The sequence below is a fragment of the Lissotriton helveticus genome, chromosome 10 (assembly GCF_964261635.1).
Source record: "Lissotriton helveticus chromosome 10, aLisHel1.1, whole genome shotgun sequence".
NCBI classification, from domain to species: Eukaryota; Metazoa; Chordata; class Amphibia; order Caudata; family Salamandridae; genus Lissotriton; species Lissotriton helveticus.
The window spans coordinates 418,169,977-418,196,279 of NC_136071.1; the positions used below are offsets into that span (position 1 = coordinate 418,169,977).

At 46.2% G+C, this 26,303-nt stretch overlaps 1 protein-coding gene across 1 annotated transcript in view; it reads right to left on the reverse strand.

Moving 5' to 3' along the window:
* Nucleotides 1-26,303, reverse strand: part of PGAP6 (post-GPI attachment to proteins 6) — a 500,899-nt gene that overhangs the window by 195,644 nt on the left and 278,952 nt on the right. The window contains exons 6-7 of the mRNA XM_078662901.1: nt 24,873-25,243; nt 6,920-7,013 (exon numbers count right to left, since the gene is read on the reverse strand). Of these exons, the coding sequence (XP_078519027.1) occupies nt 6,920-7,013; nt 24,873-25,243 (465 nt within the window). The remainder of the gene's footprint in view (nt 1-6,919; nt 7,014-24,872; nt 25,244-26,303) is intronic.

The following is a 26,303-nucleotide window of genomic DNA, read 5'->3' on the forward strand; positions in this document are numbered from 1 at the left end:
CCCACTGACCCAGTATGGCCGCAAATCGGCCTTGATAATCTGCTTTTGTCTTATGCACTATTAATGGAGATTGTTTTTTCACCAGGATGCCGGCTCCTCTGGAACCAGAAGAAAACTGAGTGCACTACCATTTTATACCCCCATCTGTCCATCGCCTAACATGCGGTAACAGTGAGGTGCGTTTCTTGCAACAGGGCTACCATCGGGGCGCACCGTTTCAGACATTGTAGAACCACGCCCCTCTTTATTTTGTCCCCCAGGCCGCGCACGTTCCACATGAGGAAGGACAGGGGGGGTCACTTGGGTCGTGGGGTACGACTGAGTCGGGGTCAGCTGGGGTTTGTGTTGCCGTGTCTAGTATAGTGCCTGGGTGCTGTTACGGAGGTATCTACGCCCTGTGTCTGTCGGCCAATGTGTGGGAGTGCTACAGTCCTGAAACAGCCGCTGAAAACAAAAAACAATAACATACAAAACCATATAAACATTCCCATCCCTCCCACCCTGCCAGACGGACTTAAAACTACCCGCCTCCCCAATTTTGCAGAGTGCTCAGTCCCAACTCTCGGAAACAGTACTTGCGTGCGGGAGCTGAGAGGTCCAAGGACGGTCGCAGTCCTTCCCCACCTCAAAGACAACTTTTTGCTTAAAATATGGTTCATCTCTTCGTGCACGTAAGTCAGTCTGTGCGCCACCGCACATCGCCCAGTCGCAAAGTCCATCGTTCCCACTCGGTTTCACTCATCCGTCTCGCTCTGATGCAGGTGTTCTTCCTCTCGCTCCTGGCCACGGTCCTCTGGGTCCCCAGCCATCCCGTGATGTCGCTGTCTTCTCTCTGACCGTTGGGTCCCCCCACCCGATGCCATCCCTCGAGCCAGTTGTGTGTCTCTTCAGGTGTATCAAAAAACAACGTTTTCCCATCTGCTACCACACGCAATCTCGCTGGGAATAGCATAGAGTATGGTAGCTCCCTGGCTCTCAATTCTTTCTTGACCTCCATGCAACTCCTGCGGTGCTTAGAGACTGCCGCTGTATAATCGGGGAAAAATGACACCAGTGAATTCTGGATATGCAGCGGCGGAGCCACCCTTGCTGTTTGTAATATAGCGTCTCTATCCCTGAAATTAAAGATGCGGGCCAAAACAGGTCTAGGGGGTCCCCGGGTTTGGGCTTACCGCCCGGCACTCTGTGGGCCCTCTCAACTGAGAAAAAGGTAGAGAGCCCCCAGGGCTGGAGTCTAGTTTTTAATGAGGTCCTCTATGTATAAGTCCATGGCTGGGCTCCCTTCGCTCTCGGGAATTCCCGTAATTCTAACGTTGTTACGCCGGGAGCGCCCTTCCCTTCTTAGCTTCTTGAGGTCAAATGTGATAGGTCAAAATGCCATCACTCACAGTGAGGGGAGCCAGTGGCTGAAATGGGCTAATTCACAGCCTTATGTTGTATACAGTGGTGGAAGGAACAAAAAAGTGAGTGACAATTTAACAGCCCAATGGATGGAGGCCACTGACCCAAAAAAAAAATTGTTATTAGAAATGGGGTCTCTAGTTCTCGGAGGTATGCACCCTGTCCAAGTAGGGACCACCACTCTAGTCAGGGTAAGTCAGATACACCAAAAGATAACCTGCACTCACCCTCCAGTAGCTTGGCACAAAGCAGTCAGGCTAATCTAAAGAGTCAATGTATAAAGTATTTGTGCAACACAACCCACAGTAACTAAATGAAAACACAGAAGATAGACAATCATTTTATAAATAAATCGAGACCAAAACGACAAAAATCCATTATGTAGAAGGAGAGATATGGATTTTTAAGAATACAAAGGTTCTTAGCACTTAGAAGCAATAAGCACCAATGTGGGGTATCTGATCTAGTTGGACAGGGGCAAAATCAACCGTTCAGGCCGATTGCGATGGAGTGCATCCGGATACAAGAGCTAAGCAGGCCCGGGGAACAGAGTACCTTAATCCTGGTCGCAACAATGAGATGTGCAGTCGAGCAATGCGTCAATGTTGATCCTGCAGTGGTGGCGATGCATCAGTTCCGAAGACAAAGCACTTAAGTGAAAGGCGTTGGTTCTGATGCGATGCTTTGGGTTTCCCTGCGCAGTCATAGGGATGAGTTGATCTGTTCACAGTGCTGCGGCAGTAATGTACGGTTCCGATGCGTCAGGTTCTGGAGGCGATCATTGGCTCCGAGAGCGTTTTTGTTATGGACAATGATGGTCCAAGTGTTCCTCAAGCCTTTCTTACTGAAAACCTAACAGTGACACCAGAAGGAATAAAGCACAGGATCCTGTGCTCTATAAAGAAAGCCAGGGCTGACGGTGCGCCAGGTCCAAATGGTCTCCCCCAGGCACTGTTCAAAACAGAAGCCGAATTCTGGTCAGAGCACTTGACTCCCCTGTTTTTGGAATGCCGATCAAACTATGATGTTCCAGACTCCTGGAGAGGTGCAATCATCCATCCCATTTACAAGAACGGGAAGAGAAATAACCCTAGTAACTATCGAATGATAGCCCTCCTTGCCGTGGAGTCTAAATACTATGCCAGTATTCTATTGGAAGATCTCCTGACATGGGCCAACGAAACAAATTCCCTCCCCTTCAATCAAACAGGTTTCGTGGCAAAATCCGGAACAACAACCGGGTCATTATCTGTCCTAATAGAGAAAGCTACTGTGCAACAAATTCAACTGCACTGTTGCTTTGTGGACTTCAAAGCAGCCTTTGACCACGTGCCTCGGGACATACTGTGGCAAAAACTAAAAAGCTGGGGAGTACCTCAGTCCTTGTTACTAGCTATAGTCCAATTCCACTCCAAAACATGGATAAAAATCAAGTTGGGTGAAGGCTTCCACGTTACCAGGAAGATCGAGACCAGCAGAGGAGTAAAACAAGGCTGCGTACTGGCCCCACTCCTTTTAAACCTGTTCATATCGGACTTTTCACCAATCCATGACGTCGTTAATTGTCATCCCCCTCAATTAGATGGAGTACGAATCAGTAACCTCCTATACGCCGATGACCTGGTGCTGCTCAGCCACACGAAGGTGGGCTTACAGAGGCTACTTGATGAATTGCTCCCCTACACCGAAAACGACCTTTTAGAGTTAAATCTATCAAAAACAAAAACAAAAACAATCACCTTTGGGAAACCTAAGAAGTCGCGTGGAGGGTGGTACTTCGACAACGTAAAAATTGATCCAACACTTCACTATAAGTACCTGGTAATATTGTTTGATTCCAGAAGCTCATTTGCTAGGCAAAAAGAAGCGCTGAGAACCAAAGCTCTGGCTCTAGAGGCTGCAGCAACAAAATTGTCAAAAAAACTATTAGGTCCCAGCTTTATCCCATTGCTAAAAGTGATAAAGGCAAAAACATCTAACTCCCTGACGTATGGCCAAGAGATCATGAAGGGAACTACAAACACTCTTCTAAATAAACTGACAATTAAAATCTTTAAACGTGTATTTCATCTTCCAATCTCAGCATCACCGGCACAAATCCGCCTGGAATTTGGCTTACTTGATCACCATGGCATAGAAGCTGTGCAATAGACTGCGTCAAGCCCGGGAAGATTCACTGGAGGCCAGACTCTGGCAAGAAATCCAGAAAAGTTATGCCAGCCAAAAATATCGGCTCCACTTGGAGCACAGCTTACAATTACTTGGAATTAAGGATTTATGGGGAACAACCCCCCCCCCAGTCTGCATTAAAGCTAGCCATCAAGAAGAGTACTAGGTTGTGGTCCTTTCATTCAGACAGGGCAACGCTGTCAAAAAGGAAACACGCCTGGGCAGTAATTGCTAACTTCAACCCAGGAGTAGAATCCCCTCACCTATCAACTACCTTGGCACTTTACCTGAAACGAAAGTTCCTGGCACTGAGGTTGGGTGAATGGCCCTTTTTGAAAAATCTTCCTGAATGGCGCCGGAAAGACAGCAACATCCAATGCAGGCTGTGTGGTTACCACACCGAAGGGTTGGAACACAGTCTGCTTATGTCCAACAATGCTCACCTCTAGACGCTTATTATTGCGAGAAGAATGGATAAGACTGGGAATTCGATCTTGCCGCCAAGCCATAATAGCAGCCTTCAACCCGGATAACATAAAGCTGAACATTGGGCTAACAAAACTAGTAACCAAAGCACTAAGCCAGTTGGAAGTTATCAGGGCTGCCACCCCTGTCCTGTTAGAGCCGAGGGAAACCTTATTACTGGATACACCAACGCCTTGTTGGCTATCAACAAATTGCTGATTCAAACTTGGTTCGCGACACTTACAACACCAGTTAAGAAACTAAGTAGAGTTTCAATCAAAATGTTACTCAAAAGAAAAAAAAAAACAACATTATTTTATGATCACGATGCATGTTTTTATATTGCAAGGTTTTTAATTTACCAATAATAAAATGTATTAAGTCATTCTTCCAGCCAGAAGAAAGTTGTCAGCCTTGAACATCTGCTCCTCATGGGGACGAGGTTGAAGCTACCTCCAAGTCATACCAACCACAGTCCTGGATTAAGCCAAACCAGGCCTTCCCACTGAGTATAACAACCATTTGCACAAGTCCTCCTTCTTGCACAAAGCACTTTCCCTACTCAGGCCTTATGAACTATTTGAAGTTACCTCCAAGTTACACCAACCACAGTCCTGGATTAAAGCAAATCAGGTCTTCCCACTGAGTAAAACAAGCATTGCACAAGTCCTCCTTCTTGCACAAAGCAATTTCCCTACTCGGGCCCCAGGAGGGAAAATGACAATCCATCTCATGTTTCTACTAAATAGCCCCTTGCCCACTGCACCAAGAAGGACTCCAATATCTTAGCCGGCTGACCTGGACACTGAACATCTCTCGCTCCCCACCTGGCTAGGACGTTTTATCACTTCTATTGAATGTATTTATTTATGTCCCTCGATTTATATTGTAATGATTTTAATTAATCAAACAATAAAGTTTGTATATATAAGACTGGAGATGCTATGATTTCTTTGGTGCAAGTATCTGGGTCCACTTCCAGTGAACCAGGAGTAGAGAGAGAGACTTGATATCACAGAGTCTCAGGCAACAGGAGGCAAGCCAACAAGCCCTTGGAGATCACTTTGGTTGCATGGAGGCACAGTCCAGCTCTCCCTCAGTAGGGTTAGAGAGCAGCAGGGCAGCACAGCAGAAAAGCAGGTCTTCCAGATCAGCAGTCCAGCAGAGTGTCAGTCCTTGTGGCAGCACAGTCATTCTTCTTACAGAGGTTCTTTACAGGTCCAGGAGTGTCTGGTTTGGTGGAGTCAGAGTCCCAGTTCTTATATCCAGTTGTGTCTTTGAAGTGGGATTGACTTCAAAGAAGGGTCTTTGAAGTGTGCAGAAGCCCTATCACCCCAACCCTGGCTCCAGACTATCTGTAGGGTATAGTCCACCCTTTGTGTGACAACAGGGCACTGGCTATTTAGGTAGAAATGCCAGTTCCTCCATCCATTCCTGCCCATGAAGAGTAATCAGAATTAAGATGAGTACTCCGACACACCTACCCTTCCTGTGTTTGTGGCTGTCTAGAGGGAGTGCACAAAGTTTAGCTGTCACCCACCTCAGACGTGTATTGGAGACATGCTGCAGATATACAGAGCAGTAAGGGCAGAGAATTGTCCCCTTTCTAAAAGTGGTATTTCTAAAATAGTAATTTTAAATCCAACATTACCAGTAAAGAGGTTTTGTCATTACCGTTCCAAAGATATAAAACATGAGACAATGATTTCTAATCGGGAATTACAGCTTTAAAGTGTATTAAGGAATAACCAATGTTAATCTATGAGCGGAGCAGGCCTCACAGTAGTGAAACATGAATATATGTGTTTTTCAATACCAGGACATGCAAAACCTAAAAGTAAATGTCTCACCTTTTACTTCCACCACACCCTGCCCTTTGGGCCACCTAGGCCTATCTTAGGGGTGACTTATGTGTAATCAAATGGGAGTTTAAAGATTGTCAAAGGGTTTTAACTGCAGTCAAAGTGGCAGTGAAACTGCATGCACAGGCTCTGCAGTGGCATGCCTGGGACATGTTGAAAGGACAACTTGTGTGGGTGGAATAATCAGTGCTACAGGCCCACTAGTACCATTTAATTTGCAGGCCCTGAATATATGGTATACGACTTTACACGGGATTTACAAGTAAATTAAATATGCCAATTTTATATACACCAATGCTACCATGTTAGAGGAGGAGCACAGGCACTTTAGCACTGGTCAGCAGTGGTGAAGTGCTCAGAGTCCTACGACCAACAAAAAGGTTCAACAAAAAGGAGGATGTAAGCAGTCAAAAGGTTTTTTGGGAAGACTACCATAAGGCTGACGGGTCTAACAATAGCAAACAATAGGCTGGTGGGACAACAAACACTGTCTCGAAGGCCAGCCTAAAAAGAACAAACATTAAATACTGCAACCAAATATTTTATTAATAAAGTCTCAGTCTGACAATGTTGAAAAGTTAGTGTAACTAAACATTAGGTTTGCAGTGTTTATTTCATAAAGTGCACAGCTTTCTGTGGCAAGCCTATTTATTAAAGCGCTTTCAAACCACATGCAACATCATAGCGTTAATAGAAAATGACATTGCAAGATGCATTATTTAACTGCAAAAAGTCATTTGTGTTTCAAAATGTCTAGGTTAGCATAAAACTTTAAATCATTTTGTGACGAACATCACAAAATAGTCGAACAGGTTGACATTTATTTTATAATGTCAAATAGCTTTGTGTCTTAGCGGCTCACAGTTCAAAGGTCGCTTCAAATTATGTACAAATAAAAAAACTGAAACCACAGCAAATACTAGGTATAACCAGGGTAGTGACAGTTCAGACTGCAAGACACAAGAGGGGTCAATCCTAGCAATCATGGGCTTGTGAGCTATCACAGTCTCTGTTACCCGTACCTGTTGTGCAGTTGTCAGATGCAGTTAGACGCATGACCGGGGAAGATGCACTCAAGCAGCCAATCACTCTGGCGTCGGCACTGGGAAGAGTGGTCTAAAAAAAAAAAAGAGCATTTAGGACAAATAGAATAAATCATCGTTTTATGGCAATGCCAGAGTATGTCGTTTTAGGTATGAGTGTTGTTTGAGAGGTGCCTACAGAAGCCTTGGTAAAGGCCAGCCCATGGTCCACTAGCCTCATCTTTTCTATAGCCATTACACTGCAACACGTCTGCTCGGATATTCCACACTACAATTTGCTACTGTGTGCACTTTTTCCCTATGGAGTCACCCTTTCTCTTCTGTTGATAAATTCACATTAACGCTTGGAATCGCTATCCTAACTAATTATACCGTCTTTGGAAATCTTTCTTCAGCTATACAGCCATAAAGGCACATGAAACATCACAGTAGGAAATATGTACAATCAATTTAATGATGTTTAAATAAGAAGACAATTAAAACCTGATTATTCCATTCAATTACGGTTCATGTGCAATTAAAAAGCAATGATCTATACATTGATTGTACCGTAATATACCACTAAAACCTAATAATAAAATCATCAAGGGTGATGGAGGCTAATCCAAAATAGACAGACCAGTATCTGAAGGAGGTTACAAAAATGTATAATAATTTATACACAGACCGGGCTTTAACCTCTCCGTGCCTGATGTGTGCCCTATTAAATGGGCACTAAGAACTTAAAAGAACATTGAGGATCAGTTTCTGGCAAGCTTCAAAGAGGACCCATTACACTTGTTTTCTTTTTTGTCTGACCATCCACATGGATAACAGAAAACGGGAAACCGAAAAAACAATAGGTTGCCTAACATCACTTCTCAGAATCCTTATTCCTTATTCACAGATTTCAACACAGCAGGAGAATCTATTTCCTTCTGTATCCTAGATAAACTAAGCTAAAAAATAGGACATGCTCCATGGTTTCAGTGAGCTCGGTACAGAAAGGACAAAACCCATCAGACCCCTGGGGATCATGCTGCTATTTGGCAGTGAAGGAGTAAAGTGGCAGGATCCCTAATCGAAATTTCAAAAAGAGTGGCTTAGCTTGTGGAAGTTCAATCTCAACCTGGAAATTTTCCATAATATTTTCGTCTTTGGACTTGAGCATAGTGGCTGTTAGGGTAACTAATCTAGTTTGCCCTAGAAGTGATGTGTGTGAATGCTGCCAGTAAATACACTTGATCATTGCTTTGGATACCCAACCTGCCTCCAGAGGAGATGTCCAAAGGTTTCCGCACCCAAACTGAAGTATGCATTGTTTCATAAATCTAAGTGAGAGAATCTTAATTGCCCTGGGTAATCCTAGAACTTCCTCTTAGCCCTTTCGATAAGAAATCAATTATGGGGTAGCCAAGAGCCTTAGCCAATACAAAATAGGTCTCAATCCTATTTTATTAGCAATTGAACTAAAGCCAAGATCTAACCTTAATGGAGTTAACGGAGTACTAGCAGGGAGGTTGGCTAGAAATCACATAAAGCGATTTTCCACTTTCAACAGGGATATTACATCCTTGTGTCCACAAAGCTCCGTGCCATAGAGGACCACCCGACCCTCCCCCCCCACCAAAGGCTTGAAGGTTGTACATTTGGGGGGGGGGGGGCGCAGAACTCCGGTGGATTTGGGAACCCTGCTGCACCTTTACACAGGGCTTTAAGTGGGGAAATAAACTGGGGGTGCTCTAAAAGGGGTGTGGCAAATTTCTTAAAGGGGTGTGGCCTATCCGAGCAGGTGCGTGGTCTAAATCAAGATAACTAGCATTGTGTGCTTAAGAAAGTCATGAAGTCGCATCCAGCAAAGGATAATAAAATATCCCAAAAAGTATATTTATTAAGTATAAGTCATAAAATACCAAACACTTAAAAAACATATCTACTTACTTCGGAATTGTGCCTGAACATTTTCAATGCAGCCACAAGCAAAACCAAAATTCTCAATTGTAACAATATTTTCAAATTCTGGGGAACCAGTGGCGCTCAATATTTGCCTTGATTTCCCTTTGTGCTTTCTACGAGGGTGCTTTACCACTGCATATATAAATCAATAAACAGAACAAGTCAGCATTGGCAGTGAGAGTGTTTTGAAAAAGATGAATGGCGCTTTGCGGGGGAATGAGAAAGCTATGGAGAATGGGGTTAAAAAACGGGCATTAAAATACTCACGCTGCGGGCTTGCAGATTGGGAGGGCAAGTCTTGTGTGGCTTCAGAAGGATCCTGGCTGAGGCAGCTCTAATGTGGAAGCAGGGTGCAGACGGTGCTGGTAGGGCTGGGGAGGCGTCACAAAGGCAAGTTTCCTTTTTACTGCTGCTGGATTCTGTTGTAGACCCTCGTCCCTCGCTTGCTTTAAGGCAGAGCAGGGTCACACTGGTTGCTGGAGAAATCTTGCTGCAGGCCGGAAAAGCAGGGTTGTGCCAATTCTAACCAGCTGTTGTTGTGTCGATGGCTGGCACGAGGACGTAGGTGGCGCTGCGTGTTCAAAGAGAAGGGAAATCCCGAGAGAAAGCGTCTCTTCAAAGGATTTCCCTTCCTGCTACAATGACGTCACGACTTAAGCATTGCGCGTGCATGCTCACCCGAAACACCAACAAAAAGCCGGACGTCTGGGCACCCTACCTTTGAGGCCCGAAAATAGAGCCCCCTAGAGACCCGTTGCGAGGCCCCCCCCAAAAAAACTGGTGGTGCTCAGACCCCCCCCCCCCACACTTAAAGCCCTGCTTTTACAATTCCTAGAGTGGTGTTTCAATTTTAATCTAGATTTGATAATGTTGGGTAGCCAAACAAAGTGCTTTCTCAGGGTAACCCTCTGATAATCAAATGTGTGTACTCACTCCAACAGAACCCCATTAAGTGTAGAGTTAGTTCTGGTAGATATACAGGGGTTAACCTCATCGATGCTCTAGAGGCTCCCGGCCGTCATGAGTCACAGTAGACGTGTGCTCATGATGGCTGGGAGCCATCCGACTGTTGTCACTCCGCCCACGAGCAGTTAATTCCCCGCCTGTGCAGGCAAATTAATTGGTGGGCGGAGTCCGGACTGCTCCAGGCCGTCATGAGCACAAGCTCACCGTGATTTATGACGGCCGGGAGCGTCCTGGGTACCTGAGCGCCACGCCCAGCTCCAACCCCCTCGCTCGTTGCGGAATTTGCCACGCAGCGACGGGGTTAAAGACCAAACACGTCGTTTTCCCAATATTGATCTCTGACATGTGTGTGTGTGTGGGGGGGGAGGTGATGGGGGGGGTCGACAGACGATAGAATAGGTAATGCTTATTTATTTAACTATACCTATTCCATCGTAAGTCGACTCCCAGGGCCCCTCCCACCCCGCTCTGCACGTACCCCACCGCCCCACTGTGCTTACCAGTGCCAGCGGCAGGATATGAACAATAAAATGTCATTTTCTGCCCAAAATAGATCCTCAGAGATCTAATCCATAACCTGGAGGTTTATTTGGGTTAATACAATCTATGATTTGCTCATTTCAGAACTGGAAGTGAAAATAGTTTCTTGAGCTGGTATAAACTGGGTGAATAAGTCAGTTTGATGTTCACCTCACCCAAGACTTCCTAATCTATGACTAAATACGTATCCACTGGCTCTATAGGCTCACTCTGTTGCGGAGGAATACAGCTTTGAAAAATGGTCAAACAAATCAGCTGTGGAATTGTTGTTGTCTATTGGGGACTATTCATCCATACCACCCTTAGCAAGAATACACCAAAAGGAACTATGGTCCTTCCCTTTAATGGCACATTACATGGTGGTCTACTTATCATATTCCCATTCTCTTTTAGCACGGAATATGACAACTTTATGGGACCATCTGGCATCTTGGATCAAGTTTCTTTTTTGGGTTTGTATGGCTTTTGATAATAACTGCCTGGCCACTCTGCATGCTTCATAACTCTACGAGCTCTGTGCTTTTCTTCCTGGAAGGCTCTTGGACGCTACAAAAAGACTCCTTAACAGTGAAATCATGAAGTTATGAATTGCACTAATATTCTCCAGGGATTTAGTTTCATCCAGGGGATCTTCTATAGACTGTATAGTTTCCAACCCATAGGCTACCATTTTGTATACCTCCCTCCATGCTGTTGTAGTCTCTACCATGGACCTCTATGTTATCCTATGTTTGTGGTTAGTAAGTCTAAGCCTTCTATCTAAGGGTTCTGGGAGGGTGCTAGATAGAAAAATTCCCAATTGTCGCAAAGTAGGAACCAGAGCATATGGTCACTGTCCAGCCAAGGGGTTACAATCATATCAACCAATTTAGGCCAAAGTCAAATGTTGAGCAATGTACAGTAAATAAGAATGGTGTTATGCAAATGATTCAAAGTATATCTACCCTATTTGTCGGAGGTCATTCTACCATAACAGGATCGAAGACTTTGTTTAAGGATAAATGCATTCAATTGGATTGCTGCAGCTTTCCATTTTATTATAGGGGGGATTGTCAACCCAGAAACTGACCAAACCTGGTCTTCATCACCAGTAAAGCTCTCTACATTACAGCTCAATGATTCAAATTTGCAGTTAAAATCACCTGCAACAATTTTGTAAGAACCAACTGGGAGAGCTGCTATGTGAGAGTCTACACGGTTAATAACTGTTAGCTCAGAACAGTTACTCACTGATCTACTGTAGAGATGATATAAATTGTAGATTTAATTGATAGGAAACTGCAAGCGGACACACAATATATCTGGAGTACCCAAATCAATTTCCTTGGCCACACAAAGTAGGGTGGTTTTCACACAGATTGTTTATTTTTTGGTAAATTATTTTTATTTGATTATTTAAAAGCAGTACATACGGGTACCAACATGTGCCCATGAATAACAAATTAACATTGCAGGGAAGAGCGGTCCAGGCAACAATCATTATTTCAGAAGGCCTGAAAGAAAGGATAGGTTTAGAGGATACAGTCCTAGAGTGGTTTAGATCCTTCTTAGAGAACAGATCACAATGATTCATAGTGAACCAAACACTATCTGCATCATCCCCAAATCATTACTGGTGTACCGCAGGGTTCAACGCTATCCCCTGCTATATTCTACCTTTAAGTAGAACCACTAACAGATATTTTACAGCAGGCAAACATCTCCTTCCACATGTATGCAGATGACAAACAGCTTTATATCAAGATTACATCAAAGGAAGAAATCGGTATCATGAACCAGGCATTAAAGAGGACCGCCCATTGGATAACAAGTAATCATCTCAAGCTTAACCCGCATAAATCAGAATTCCCTCCGATTCCCCCAGAAAAGTGCTACAAGTATCATGTACTGGACCAAGCTGATAACTGCGCTAAATTGCAATTCAAGTCTAGTAGACTCAACCAAATCCCTTGGAATTATGCTAGACAAAAACCTGAACATGCCAACACACATTAACATGTTGGCAAAAAATGTCAGGTTCCATTTAAGCTACCTCGGAAAACTGAAACCTTTCATAGCTAACTCAGACCTTAAAACAGCAGTCCGCATTAGTCATAGACAGGATCGAGTATTGATGCACAACTCTAGCAGGACTACCCAAGATTTCAACAGCCCCACTAAAAGCTTGTCTCACTGCGGCCACAAGACTTATACCAGGCTCCAAAAAATTCGACATCACCCCACATCTGAAAGCGCTCAGCTGGTTAACTTACGAAGCAAGAATCCAAAGAAAGATGGCATGTATCACACACAAAGCGATACACTACAAAACACCAATCTACCTAGCCCAGAAAATCACATAACCAGGAAGATGCAGAGTTTCTCGGAGCCATGGAGATCTATTACTGAAACCTGCCCTCTTCCGAAAGAAAAGAACTTATGACCGAGCCTTCTCTTGTTGTGTATGAATTTAGGACCCTAGTGTAATTTTCCCGATTCATGCACATATATGGGTATAAATCACCCTATCCTTATATAGGCATAGAAATCATAACCATATTTAGATTATGCAGCCCAAATACGGCACGGCTACTTCCACTAGTTCCGAGAATCCACAACGATTTCTTGGAAAACCCACCTTCAGCAGTCAGGGACCTCCCCTTGCTTGAATATTGATTTATCCAAGAACTCAAGGAGTTTTTAAAGAATTGAGTCTTTGATGACGTTATTATGTCCAACCTTACGTCAAACTTGGTACCTTCAAGGTATAAATATGCCCACATTTGCCCAGGCAAACACACAGTGGTTTGGAGCAGTCTGACTATCTACTTGCCCGACGCCCTGCTACAGCAAGTGCCGAAGGAAGCCGACCCTCCAGCTGACGCACTGAGAGAGACGCTGTCTTTTCTCCTGCCGAGAAATCCAGCTCCAGTGTTTCCAGGCTACCCTTGCGGGTTGCTGGGAAATCGAGTTCTGAGAGAGAGAGATACAAGCCCTCCTTCATTCTAAAACTGAGGTACGGAGTTGATTAGACCCTTAGAGAATTCTTGGAATAGGTTCTTGGCAAAAGAATACTATCTGAATGTGGTGGCGCTTGAGGTATGAGTAAATCTGATAGCGACGGGATGGTGTGTGCATGCCCCTCACATTCCACGTACAGATCGTAACAGTAGACATTGTATATCATTAACATATCTCCCTCTCCGGTCCCTCCACCACCTCCCGGGTGACTGCAAAGCTACCGATATACAAGCGCTCCCATTAGTGCATTTCGAGTCTGTATCCATATCCACACACCACATCATTAGAATAAAGGAGGGGAAAAATAACATTTCAGGCAAAACGGTAAACCATGGAATGCTATAAACACGTAAAATACCAAAAGGTCGGTTGCCAAACGTGCCCCCGTCCATACTCTCAAGGAGAAAAACAAAGTATAAAGCTAAGGGGGTTGCTGTGCAATTAGCACTGTAACTGTGTTCGGTTAATGAAGTCTGTTGTATGAGGGCCCCCTCCCTCCCGGGATGTGCGTGCCAGTCTAGACCAATATCCGAAAGGCAGGTAAATGATTGCACATGCATTAAACATCATACATTACGTGTCCCAATCAGTTCGGAGCCAGGCGGGTCAGCGTTTGCCCCGCGCATCGGTCATGCACGGTCTTCTGCTTCGTCCCCGCGTCATGACCCTCAGTGGTTAGGCATCCAGTGTGTTCAGGTCGCTCTGCTTGCAGTTGGGCTCTGGGGGACCCCAGTCACGACAAGCGTCCCAGATGGTCGTGGCTCTACAGACCGATCAGTTCCGGGTCCGGTCCTCCCAGAAATACTCCCCAGCAGGCGTTCCAAGGGCGATGTGCTTCAATGTTCAGTCAGTGTATGAAATCCGCCGTCTGTGGCGCGACGTCAGGTCGCTCCCCCGAGGTCTGGGAGTCCGATATTCCGTAGATGGCTTCGTCGTCACTAGGAAGATTCCGAGGGCTGCCATCCTCCACATCACTCAGCGCAGGGGATTGGCTAAGTTCCATCACGAGGCGAAGGGCGTCTTGTTTCTCCTGTTGTGTGGTTTCAGCCGGGGGGGTCATACCCGTCACCTCCCGCGCACCATCCAGCGGCTTCTGTCTGGGTCTGGGTCTGCGTCTCCGCCGGGCTCCCCCGGCGCGTCTTTGGGTAGTGACGTCGGCAGCTCTTCTGGGGGCCGTGTCCGTGCCGCTGTCGAGCCACGCATCCACCTCTTCCGGGTTGGTAAAGAAGTGCGTTTTCTCGTGAGCCACCACCCTCAGTTTTGCAGGAAATAGAAGAGAGTATTGTAGGCCGAGCTGTCTCAGGCGCCTCTTCACCGCCAGGAAGGAGTGTCTTTGTCTTTGTACCTGCACCGTGTAGTCTGGAAAGAACATCACTGCCATGTTCTCAATCCTTACTTCTTGAAGTTTGCGTGTTTCGCGCAGAATGGAGTCTCTGTCTCTATAGTTCAGTATGCGGAGCAGCATAGGTCTGGGGTTTGAGCCCGTTTGTAATGGTCTTGTCGGAACTCGGTGTGCACGCTCCACTACAAAGTGCGGGGAGAGTGACCCCTCTGGGAGGATATCTCTTAACCACTTCTCCATGTGTTCCTCTGGGTTCCTTCCTTCCCACTTTTCCGGTACACCCACCAGCTGCACGTTGTTTCTCCGCGCCCTCCCCTCCGCATCCTCAGCGCGTTCTTCTAGGAATTCCACCCCGTCCAGGAGGTCCTGTGTCTGAGCATGTGATTGGCTGACTTGCGGTCGGAGTTCTTTCATGTCGCCTTCCAGGGACGTGGTGCGGTCCACCAGTTTTTTATGGTCAGCTCTCAGGTGGGTGAGGTCAATCACGACACTATCGATTATGGTCGCCAGGGAGGTGCGGGTAAGCTGGATGGATTCCTCCAGTCTCTCCATGGCAGCCAGCATGGTGTCAAGCTTGGCCGCCGTTTGATCCGGTTCGGCGTTCTTCCCGGTCTTGTCCATTTTGCCCTTAGGGTGCGTGTTCCGGTCCCAGTTCGCGCTCTGGTCCCACCAGACATCAGCGCCCCGGTGTGCACTCGGTTTCCTCAGCGGGGGGGGCAACAGCGCATCCACTGGTCAATGGGCTGGTGTGAGTATCTGCGGAGTTGTTGGTCCAAGGGTGGGGATGTCGTTCCGTCGCTTTGGTAGCGCTCAGGGGCACCGCCGGTCCGCTCCCCGGTGATCACGCCGCTCTCTGGTGTATCCCAGCGTCTGCGTCTGCCGACCAGGTCCCGGTGTCGCGGGCAGCACACCACGCGTCCGGCGCCTCCTCCCAGGGTGGGCACGATCGTATCGTCGGGCCCAACAATTCCTTGTGTGCCCCAAGGGTGGTTCCCCGATGTGTGTTCCAGCCGGCAAAGGGGACGCTACATGCCGCCCTCCTCTGCTCCGGTCTCGGCGTGTGCGGGGCCCGTGAGCGGTCAAGTGTCTCTTCAGTTGTGAGCCCCCGTGTTCCCTACTGTAGCGGCGGACGCTCACGGTCCCCTCTGCCGTCCCCACACGTGCCTGCGCACCGTGGTCCGTCGCGTCTCCAGCACCCTAGGCTACAGCCACCAGCGCCTCTGTATTCACGGCTTTCCGCCGCCTCAGCCGCGATGTGTCCTGGCGTGGGCGGCGCTGTCTGGGTTTCGGCTCGGAGCCTCAAGGGTTGTCGGCTCTGGGCCTCGGGCACGCCTCTGTCGTTAGGCCATTCTCCGCACCCGTCCTCAGTGTTCCGGTAGCACGCTGTGGCTCCTCGCGGCTGTCTCCTGCTTTCACTCACCCCTCATGTGTGCGTCTAGGAAGGTAGTGTGTGGGAGCCGGTGCTCTCTGTACCACCGTGCCAGTCTCTTTGGGTATCGCGGATGTGTCCGGCCGGCCCCGCCAATTTCATTGGGTCCGGACGCAGGCCACACTTCTGGGCCTACCTTTCCCGCCGGAGCCGCGGACTTTCCTGCGGTCTCGCCGAGTTCGGCGCCGACCTGCCCGGCCTCCGCCCCACGAAAACCTCTGTGTCGTTTGGCTTCTTCGATTTTCTCCAAAATCGGCTGGGCGCACGTTCTCGATGTCCTGCAGTGGCGCCCGTTATTTTCGGCCAGCTCTGGATAATATTTCCGCGGATAATTCCGCCGGGAAGGGGAGCTCGGAGCGGAGCTCTACCCTAAGGCGTCCATTACAGTCGCGTGCTTAGCCACGCCCCCACCGTTATCATACTTCATGCTAAAGCATGACATCAATTCCTTTAAATGCGTACTATAGACATACTCATTTTCATGTACAGCCATTTCAAATGCATTTCATGTATTTTGGTTGGGATTGTAAACACATGCTTTAGCTATGTTTAGATGCTTAAAATTTAGTAATGTTGAACATATTAAAGTGGAGTGGGTGTTGTGTATGAATTTAGGACCCTAGTGTAATTTTCAAGATTTATGCCCTTATATAGGTATAAATCACCCTATCCTTATATAGGCATAGAAATTATAACCATATTTAGACTTAGCCTATGCAGCCCAAATACGGCATGGCTACTTCCACTAGTTCCGAGAATCCACAACGATTTCTTGGAAAAACCCGCCTTCAGCCGTCAGGGACTTCCCCTTGCTTGAATATTGATTTATCCAAGAACTCAAGGAGTTTTCAAAGAACAGAGTCTTTGATGACGTTATTATGTCCAACCTTACGTCAAACTCGGCACCTTCAATGTATAAATATGCCCACATTTGCCCAAGCAAACACACGCTGGTTTGGAGCAGTTCGACAATCTACTTGCCCGACGCCCTGCTACAGCAAGTGCCGAAGGAAGCCGACCCTACAGCTGACGCATTGAGAGAGAAACTGTCTCTTCTCCTGCCGAGAAATCCAGCTCCAGTGTTTCGAGGCTACCCTTGTGGGTTGCTGGGAAATCGAGTTCTGAGAGAGAGATACAAGACCTCCTTCATTCTAAAACCAAGGTACGGAGTTGATTAGATCCTTAGAGAATTCTTGGAATAGATTCTTGGCAAAAGAATACTAAACTTAAGCTACACTTCACTTACTTCTTCCCTCGTACTAAACCTAAGTTAGGTACACCGGGGTAGGCGTATTTTAGAAGCACCAGTTGAGTACCTTTAGTCATTATTTATTCATGTATGTATTCTATGTTATTTTATATGGCTTAGAAACCATACTATGCTTTTACAGTATTATTTTAAAATACTCTTCGTACTGTACGCATTGTACTTTGCAACCAGTATTACGATTGTAGCAGTTCATTTCCTCTGCCTGACAAACAAGACTCTTCAATAAATACTTTTTATTGAAAATGCCCGTCTCTCTATTTCTCTGCACCTCTGGTGAAACGAAGCATGCACGATTGACTGAGTGAAATAGTTGTCTATTGTTTCTGCGAATCTAGAGATACGTTTCTTATCCTGGGGAAACAAAGTTGTCATGTTTATGCGGGTGTCAGAAACTAATCCCTTCTTGTGAATTCGAGAAAGTTTCTAGTGACCTCTGAGCTAGCGTGCACTCACAATTAAGTCTAATATATTCGATAGAGACCAAGTCAACCTCAGTCCTACGTCTAAACTATAGCATATGTTATTCCAATGCGCAGAGCCCATTGGGAATATAGGAACTACACTACACTCTGGTGCAGCACAAGAATTTGGAACGCTCTCCCAAAGAACATTAGAAGAATATCGTCAGTTTCTGCCTTCAAAAAAGAAGCCAAGTGCTTTTTTATGAGCAAGTTCCTCCCATAATTTCAGTAGACTATACACTGTTGGGTTACTTTCTTGTCACACAACCTGTTAATACAAATCAACGCCTAGCAGTCGTTGGAATTGTATATATAACTGTGAAAGCACAAATGTCTCTCTCTCAAATCGATGTATATATACATTTGATCTTGGAGCTCAATTATCTCTCGCAAATTTGTACGCTTGTTATTTTTAATTAAGTGCACGTCAAACATTCTGTTCTAAATTTAAGGCTATGTAAATGTGAAGCGCACTGATACCTTTTAGGGTCATGTTCGCGCTATATAAAACACCGAATAATAAAATAAATTACTCTTTGCAGCATTATTACAAAAGGAGCAGATAAAGATTTACAAAAGATGGACTGTTATAGTCAATGGGGGCACACCAAGCATCAGAGATGTGCGAATTGAAACCCAGATTCCTCACCTGCAACCTTGAGATTGTGGTATGCAATACACCTGCCCCATACTTTATGGAACTTACATGGTCACGATCTAGTGTTATAGGTGACTTTCTCAGCAGCCATATAGAAGTCCATCCCTGGTCTCCATTCCAACATAGTTGGTGGTTCAAGGGCTCCTCAGTATTTTGCCACATCTCTCTTTGCTACCACCAGTGCCAAATTACAGAAGAATAGCTTTGCTTGAGGAATAACAACATTGGTGGGTATACTCAAAAGGACATACTTAGGGTTTTTAGTGAGTGTAACTCCTACAGCCTTACTTAATTCGTATATCACTTTCTACCAGTAATCATGTATGAATGGGAAGATCCACTGGCTATTTAGGAAGTTTCTTCTCAGCCCTATACATCTCAAACATTCTCGGGACATCACCCTTTTGATTTTATGGAGTTGTGTGGAATCAAAGTAGATACGGTGAAGGATTTTACACTGAGCAAGTTGCAATCAAGACTTGATCGCCACTACTTTCTGGTGAATTAAGGCTGACCCCAATCAAGATTATACAATATCCCCAGTTCTGATTCCCACTTAGCCCCCAGCTTTTTAAGGCCATCCAGTGCATTACCATTGATGGTTCTATAGACTGAGTAAACAGCTTTGTTGGTCAGTTCTCCCATCAGGAGCCTACCCTCAAGTTGTGTATATTCTGGAAGATCTGAAGCTATACTGTCCGCCCTCCATGCATGTCTGAGTTGTAAGTATTTGAAATGTTGCCTGTCATGGAGTTGATAATCCCTCTGGAGAGATTAAAAGAAGATAAAGCCTTTGTTCTTAAAGATGTCATTCACTTTGGAAATACCAATTAAGGCTCAGGTATTAAAGCCCCAGATTTCCTCATTTCTTTGAAGTACACTCCCATACATATTTTCAACCAAATTGTTAAACCCCCTGAGGGTCATCCCTTCCTTGATGTTACTGAGGCCTGGGTTAAATTAACAATGCCAGGACAGAACTGAGAGGTCAGGGACCATGCCTCCTGAAAAAGATAGCTGTCAAACTCATCAACAAACTAGCAGCGATCCGGGAAGGATCATTTTGAGGTTATTCCTCCAAGGTTCCAGGATGCAAGTTTGGTGATAGGGGCCAATGTGGTGCTTGTAATTACGGACATTGCTAGGAGTGCCAGAAGGAACTGGGGTATGGCCATCAGTAGATATATGTACCAATGGTTTAAGAGAATCCACCAAGGCCTCCAGCCATTGTGTTGTACTTTCATGATTACTTTTGTAATCCATAACAGCTTGAAGAGGAGGGACATACTGGACCTTTTGAGTAACCAAGGGAAAAAGACCTCTGGTGCCCCCATCACTCTCCTTCAGATTTATACAGCCAATGCCAACTGCCGGTTGTCAGTTCACTTCTTCCACATTTGCAAACTGCTGAAATCAGTTAAATAAAAGTAATTCAAAGACTGAACACAATGATACAAGTTTTCTAATCATGGGATGTGTATGAACCAGAAACTGGTTAACATTTGGCTGTAGTTTGTAAAAGTAACCATAGGGAAGGAGTTGGCCGGCTGGCAGACTTATTTAATCTAATGTGATAAAAAGTTAGCAATGAGTGTACAAGATGGGGAGAATAACAATTAGTGATCACACAGTCCCCATCACAATCTTTCAGCGAGCGATCGATTCAGGCTACTCTAGTTACCAGGATAATGTAATTAATAATTTTAATGTCCTTCATAAAAGCCCAGAGCCAATGAACACTTGTTTCTGAAGGATTCCTGGGATTTAGGCATGGTGGGGTTGGGAACATTCTTGATCACCAACACATAAGGGCTGGCTTCAGGAGGCAAATATATATGGGGCAGTAGGTCACTGTGGGGCAGACATTGTAATCCTGTACAATTACCAGGTATTGTTACTTCTCTTGTGTTGGCTGCCGTAGACAGCGATCTTCTTGTTTCCTGGGAAGGGTTATGAGTACATACATAATGCCAAACAGACTATGCCAATTTTAAATAGCATTTTGGCGAACATAAAGAAAGGTATGTTTTTTATAAACCACCCTTCCTTTGAGTTATTCGTATATGGCCTGATCGCTAAGTCATTTACAACAAGCAACGGTTAACATTACAATGTTTTCTAATCTCCTAAATTCTCTTACCCCCAGATGCAACAAGCACAGATTCTGCGAATTTTAATTTGCGAAAAATAACGAATCATAAATTAGAATTCGCAGAATGGGATGCATCAAAAAAAGCGTTCCAAAAATGCAATTCGCAGTCGCCCACAATCGCCGAATGCGAATTTTACTAAATCGCTAAAAAAATCGCAGAATCTCCTGTTTCCCATGTTGAAATTGCGATTTCTCAATTACCGAAATCGCAAATTGCGAGATCGCAAAAACGGGAAGTCACATTTCGAGCACAATGATGACATCACAACCAGGAAGTAGGCAGTTCCCTCACTCATTCTGAACACAGAGCTGGAGAGAGGAAGAGGCACAGCACTGAGCTCTATCAGACACACCCTGCAGCCCCACAACAGGACATACATCCAACTCCAGAATGTCCCAGGATGCAGCGGGAAGCAGTGCAACTGGCAGGAAAATAAAAATAAAATTTTCCGAACAGGAGCTGGAGTTCCTGATCCAGGGAGTCAGCAGGGACCATAATAGGCTTTTTGGGAAGCAATCCAGGAAGGTGCCCGAAGCAGACAAAAGGCGCATTTGGCAGCGCATCAGGGCGAAGGTAAACTCTGTAGGAGTGACCCAGCGCTCAATTGATGAGCTGAAGAAGAGGTGGTATGACCTCAGAGGCCGTGCCAAAGAGCGCATAGCAGAGAGGCTGGGGGAGCAACATGCCACGGGAGGAGGAGAGCCCACAGTTGCGGACCACACTCCACTCGAGGACCTTGTGGGGGTCACTCAGCTGGACACCTCCCGACCCACACAACAATCCCAAGGTAAGAGCCATGCAACTGCGACCCCGTCCCCTAACAGTGCCCATGCCCCCAGAGCTAGCCATTTGATATACCCAGTAATGCAGGCCATGCACATCAGAATCGCCATATTGCATTGTGGGACCTGTAGTGTGACAATAGTACCCTGATAGCCACACATAGCCAGACCTGTCAAGTGAAACATATCCCTAAAGCCAGTCAGAGAATGCAAGCCTGCATGCATGTTGCAACATCCCATGTGCAACATTCATTTCATTAATCATTCACCCATTTACATCACAGGTGCTGCAGAACCACAGAGCACAGACAGCGAGGCACACCAAATTGAGGAGACCCCAGAGGAGACGGAGGGAGAGAGCCATCCTGCCCCACAACACACACACCTGCACCAGTACCACCACCTCCCCATGCGGACAGAGCCACCCCTGCAGCCACAGGAAGAGTGCAACCACCCCATGCGTCACGAATGGCATTGGAACAGGCCAGACCACCGCCCAGGAGGCAGACACGGCGCACAGCCACTGGCAGTCGCAGTCAAGCAGCCGGTTGAGGAAGCAGAGCAACGTGGCAACACGAGCTGACAGGGGGAAACATGCCCAAGATCCGGGGCTTGGTATCGAAAGCCGGATACTAGCTGTCCACCAAAAGCAGGAACGGCACATGGCAGCCATGCAGCTGCAGCTGTACAAGACTGCGCAAAATGTGAAACAGCCCCCCAGGAGTGTGCAGGAGTTAACGGCTGCAGTGAGGGAGAACAGCCAAATTATGGTGTCGCAGCAGGACATCAGCCGCCGCCGCCACCGCCAGCTGCTGATCAGCATATACCAGGGCAAACCACCTGATCAGGAATGCAACATCCCAACGGTCACGCCCGTCCCTGACAATGCAAATACAAATGGTGCAATGCTGCCAGGATGTTGCTAGGCCGATGGAACGGGTCACAACCGCTGTCCAAAACCAGCAGGTGTGCGGCCATCGCCATGCACGGGGGGGGGGGGTAGGGGGGGGGGGTGATGATGCCAGTGAGGGCACATCCAGTCTGAGCAGCCTGTCCCTTCCGGTGGTACCAGAACGACGCCGCAGTACCTTGCCAAGTGCAGCATCACGGCCAGATACTGGTGAGGTGGATGTGGAGAGGCGACAGGGTGCGTCCGGCCGGAGGCGCCAGTGATTGACTGAACAGTAGCAGCAGTGCCATGCTGATGTACCAAGCACGCCTGCTTCACAATCATGGGGCTGTATGACGTAATACAGTTTTCATGTTTTTTTAACATAAAAAGTAAATGAAAGATCTTGTTCACATAATTATAAGAATTTATTTCAAACGCAAATCCTACTCATGTCATTATTTCATTTGGCATGCATGAGTGCAGTGTTGTGTGAGGGGTATGGGTGCACTAGAAATAATTCATTGAGATGTTGCGGCGCCTGTGTCCTTCAGCAGGATTCTCCCCGCGTGCATGATGCACATGTGCAGGTGGGCGGTTGTCCCCCTCCGACTCACTGCCAGAGTTCTCCACAGGTATCCTCCGTTTGATAGCAATATTGTGGAGTATGGCACACACGGCCACGATGTGTGTGTTATGTATGTATTTTTGTAAAGCGCGCAAATCACCGGGGGGCATCTCGGTGCTGTATACCGCTGGGGAACCCGTCCAGGCTTTCCCTGTGGGATGGTCCCTGCTGGGAATCCCCAAGGTGGAGCCAAGCATCCCCTGCGTTGGGGGGGCCGTTGTGGAGATTAGGCAAGCTGATGCCCGGAGTTGCCGAGTGGGACCCCTGGTTAGAGTGGGCACCGAGGTGAGAATTATCGAGTCCGCTGACCCTGGTCCGAGACACTGCCGCGTCGGGAATCGAACCCTGGTCCCGGCCGACTTCTGCTCCCGGGTCTGCCGCCTCTAACCAGTGAGCCACACCACTCCACTATGCGGCAGCAGACCTCAGGCTGGTATTTGAGGGCCCCACCTGTCTTATGTAGGATGCGGAATCGGCTCTTTAACATCCCAAATGTCCATTCAATTACATTTCTAGTGTGAATGTGCGCAGCATTGTAACGCCGTTCCTGTGGTGAGGCAGGGTTGAGGTATGGGGTGAACAGGTACTCACGGAGGCCGTAGGCGCTGTCACCTGAAGGATAGGAGCAGAGGGTCAGTGCCTGTCATGTTAACAAAACTCTGCTCGACATAAGGATCGAAGGGCAAATGTGTCAATTTTACAAATGTATGCAATGGAACCATAGTTTGAGCTTGAAGTTCAGTCCCGCTGCCGTTTCTAGTGCACCATAGAAACAGCAGCGGGGACTGAACTTCAAACTCGAAAACTACAGCGAAAAGCTGTTTAAAATGATAACCGACACTCCAGTTACAACATTGATGAACATGCCAACCACGAATAAAGTCCCCAAACAGAACCCCTTTGAGGGTTGGAATTATCACCTCAACAAATAAAGAACGACATTTCGGAGAATAGCCTTGAGAAAGTCGTGGGTTACATTCCCTCAACGACGAAACACGTGTCGGCTGTGACGTCTCCAGAAATAAAACAACAACAACACCAACCCTGAATAAAAGGAACTGAAATTTCTTATGAATGTATGACTGATGTATGGTGGAAACACATGTATATTGCTGAAACTATAATACAAAACGTGTGCTAAGGAGCATTAAGCAATTATGTCTCAAGGTAATGCAATATTTGTCACATCTCAAGACCTAAATGAGAGTGCTAAGGGATAATATTGGCAGTTGCAGCTCCTCCGCTAAGGCGGAGGAGTGTTGCCCCACTGCTTTGCAGCAGTGAAAGGAAAAATAAAATGATAATAACTTGATGTTATTATCATTTTATTTGTTTGTGCTGCTGCAGCATAGGAGCAGGGCGTGGCTGCTCTGCTCACACAGCAGGGCAGGGAAGGAGTGGTGGGCATACTGAAGTACGCGTGACGCTTTAGCTGGCCGTCTCGGTGCGGCCAAACAGTCATGCGCACTTGGCATGTTCTCCACCCAGACTGCATTACAGCCTGGGTGGAGAACTTGCTCAGTACCCCAGTTCCCATCTTAGCATCGAACTACGGTGCTCAGACCAATCACAACTCTGCATTGCAGCATTGTGATTGGCTAAGGGGAGCCTGGCTGCTTCCCGTTCGGCTGACGGGGAGGAGAGACGACGTGGGAGAGAGCGGCGAAGAGGAAAGAGTCTTTTTCTTTATTTACACTCCCTTTCACCCTCGCCTCACGCCCAGCCACCCCAGATCCGTGCCGACCACCACTGGGCATAGGAATAAATGTGTTAATGTTTGAAAATGAACGAGAACAATTTGACAATTAAAAAAAGAAGAGAAAGATAGAGGGAACAAGCGGAACATTACACCATCAAGGTTGACAAAAATTTGCCTTACCTTGTTGAGCAGCAGACTGACAGTAAGCATTCCGCCATTGTCCATGCCAGAATCTAGGTTCAATGGGATTACAACAGGGAACTCAGCCGGAATGCTAACAAAAGGACCGCTGACAGTACGGAACCGGATTGACACCACATCAAGATCTTCACGGATCACAGGCAGATTTCGCATGCAGAAGCTGCTGGAAGGCTGTAACAGTGAAGCGTTGTCCATGTCTAAAATCCTCGCTGAAAATGCAATGGAGTTATTGGCTGTTCCATTTGGTGAGGATTGGGGCATCCCCAAAGCAGCTGTCATGTTCAGGCTCACATTTTGTTGCTGGAAGAAAGTAAAGAGCGTGCTGGGTCGGACCATAGCTGGTTTGCACTCTAAAGGAATAGAAAAATAAAATTGCACATTTATTATTTTAAAATAAGCATGGACCGTTTACGACAAGCCAGTTCCATGGTCTCCAGCATTCTAGATAAAAGTTGCAAATAAACATTTAAGGATCATATTTAAAAGTTTCCATCACGGCTTTATGTAGATCCGATTTCAACCATTCCTACACACAATACCTACTGAGTCATCACATCACAACCTTCTTTAACCAAACTTAGTCGTGTTATCATGGTACAAATTAAAATACTTGCAAGGGAAATGCAAGCATGTGTCACCTCCAATAAACGCTTTTAGAATTTGGAATGCTGGAATGTTTTCTAAAGCACTCTAAATGAATATTAAATTTAACTTTGGGCAGCTTAGGACCAACTTTCTAATGTAGGATTATTCACCTAAGGGCCTGATTTAAATCTTGGTAGACAGGTTACTCTGTGACAATGGTGACGGATATCCAGTCCGTCAAAATATAAATCCCATGATGTCCTACAGAATTTATATTTCTGCGGGCAAGCTATCGGTCACCAATGTGAAAGAGTAACCTGTCCGCCAAGATCTAATCAGGCCCTAAATCAGTAATAAAAACCAACTGCCAAACAATAACAATCCTAAATCGAATTAGAAATAAATGTGTTAAATTTAACTAGCAAAATGACATTAAAGCAACATAAAATCAATAAGGGAAACAGGAGATACGAATATTTATCTCTCTATCTATGAAGATGGTGGACTGATATCTAGGCCTGATTTCAGTCTGAATGCAATGCAGCACACGTTGGAAAACCACGCAGGTATGTCCCAGTCAAAGATTTTACTTTTTTTTTTTATAAAGCTCAAAATCCCCCAGCGGGAAAAGCCTGAAGCTCTATCAGAGACAGGTGCATGACATTCAGACACCTTTGCAGCAAGATGCCATTATGGCTTTGGAGGTCTTGGAAATCTAAAAATCTTTAAGCCCCAACTTTTCATGATTTCTGGAACAGCTTTACTGCATCACTTCTAAGGCTTCCAGCACCTCGAAGACAGCCCTTAGGGCCAGGACTTACTCAA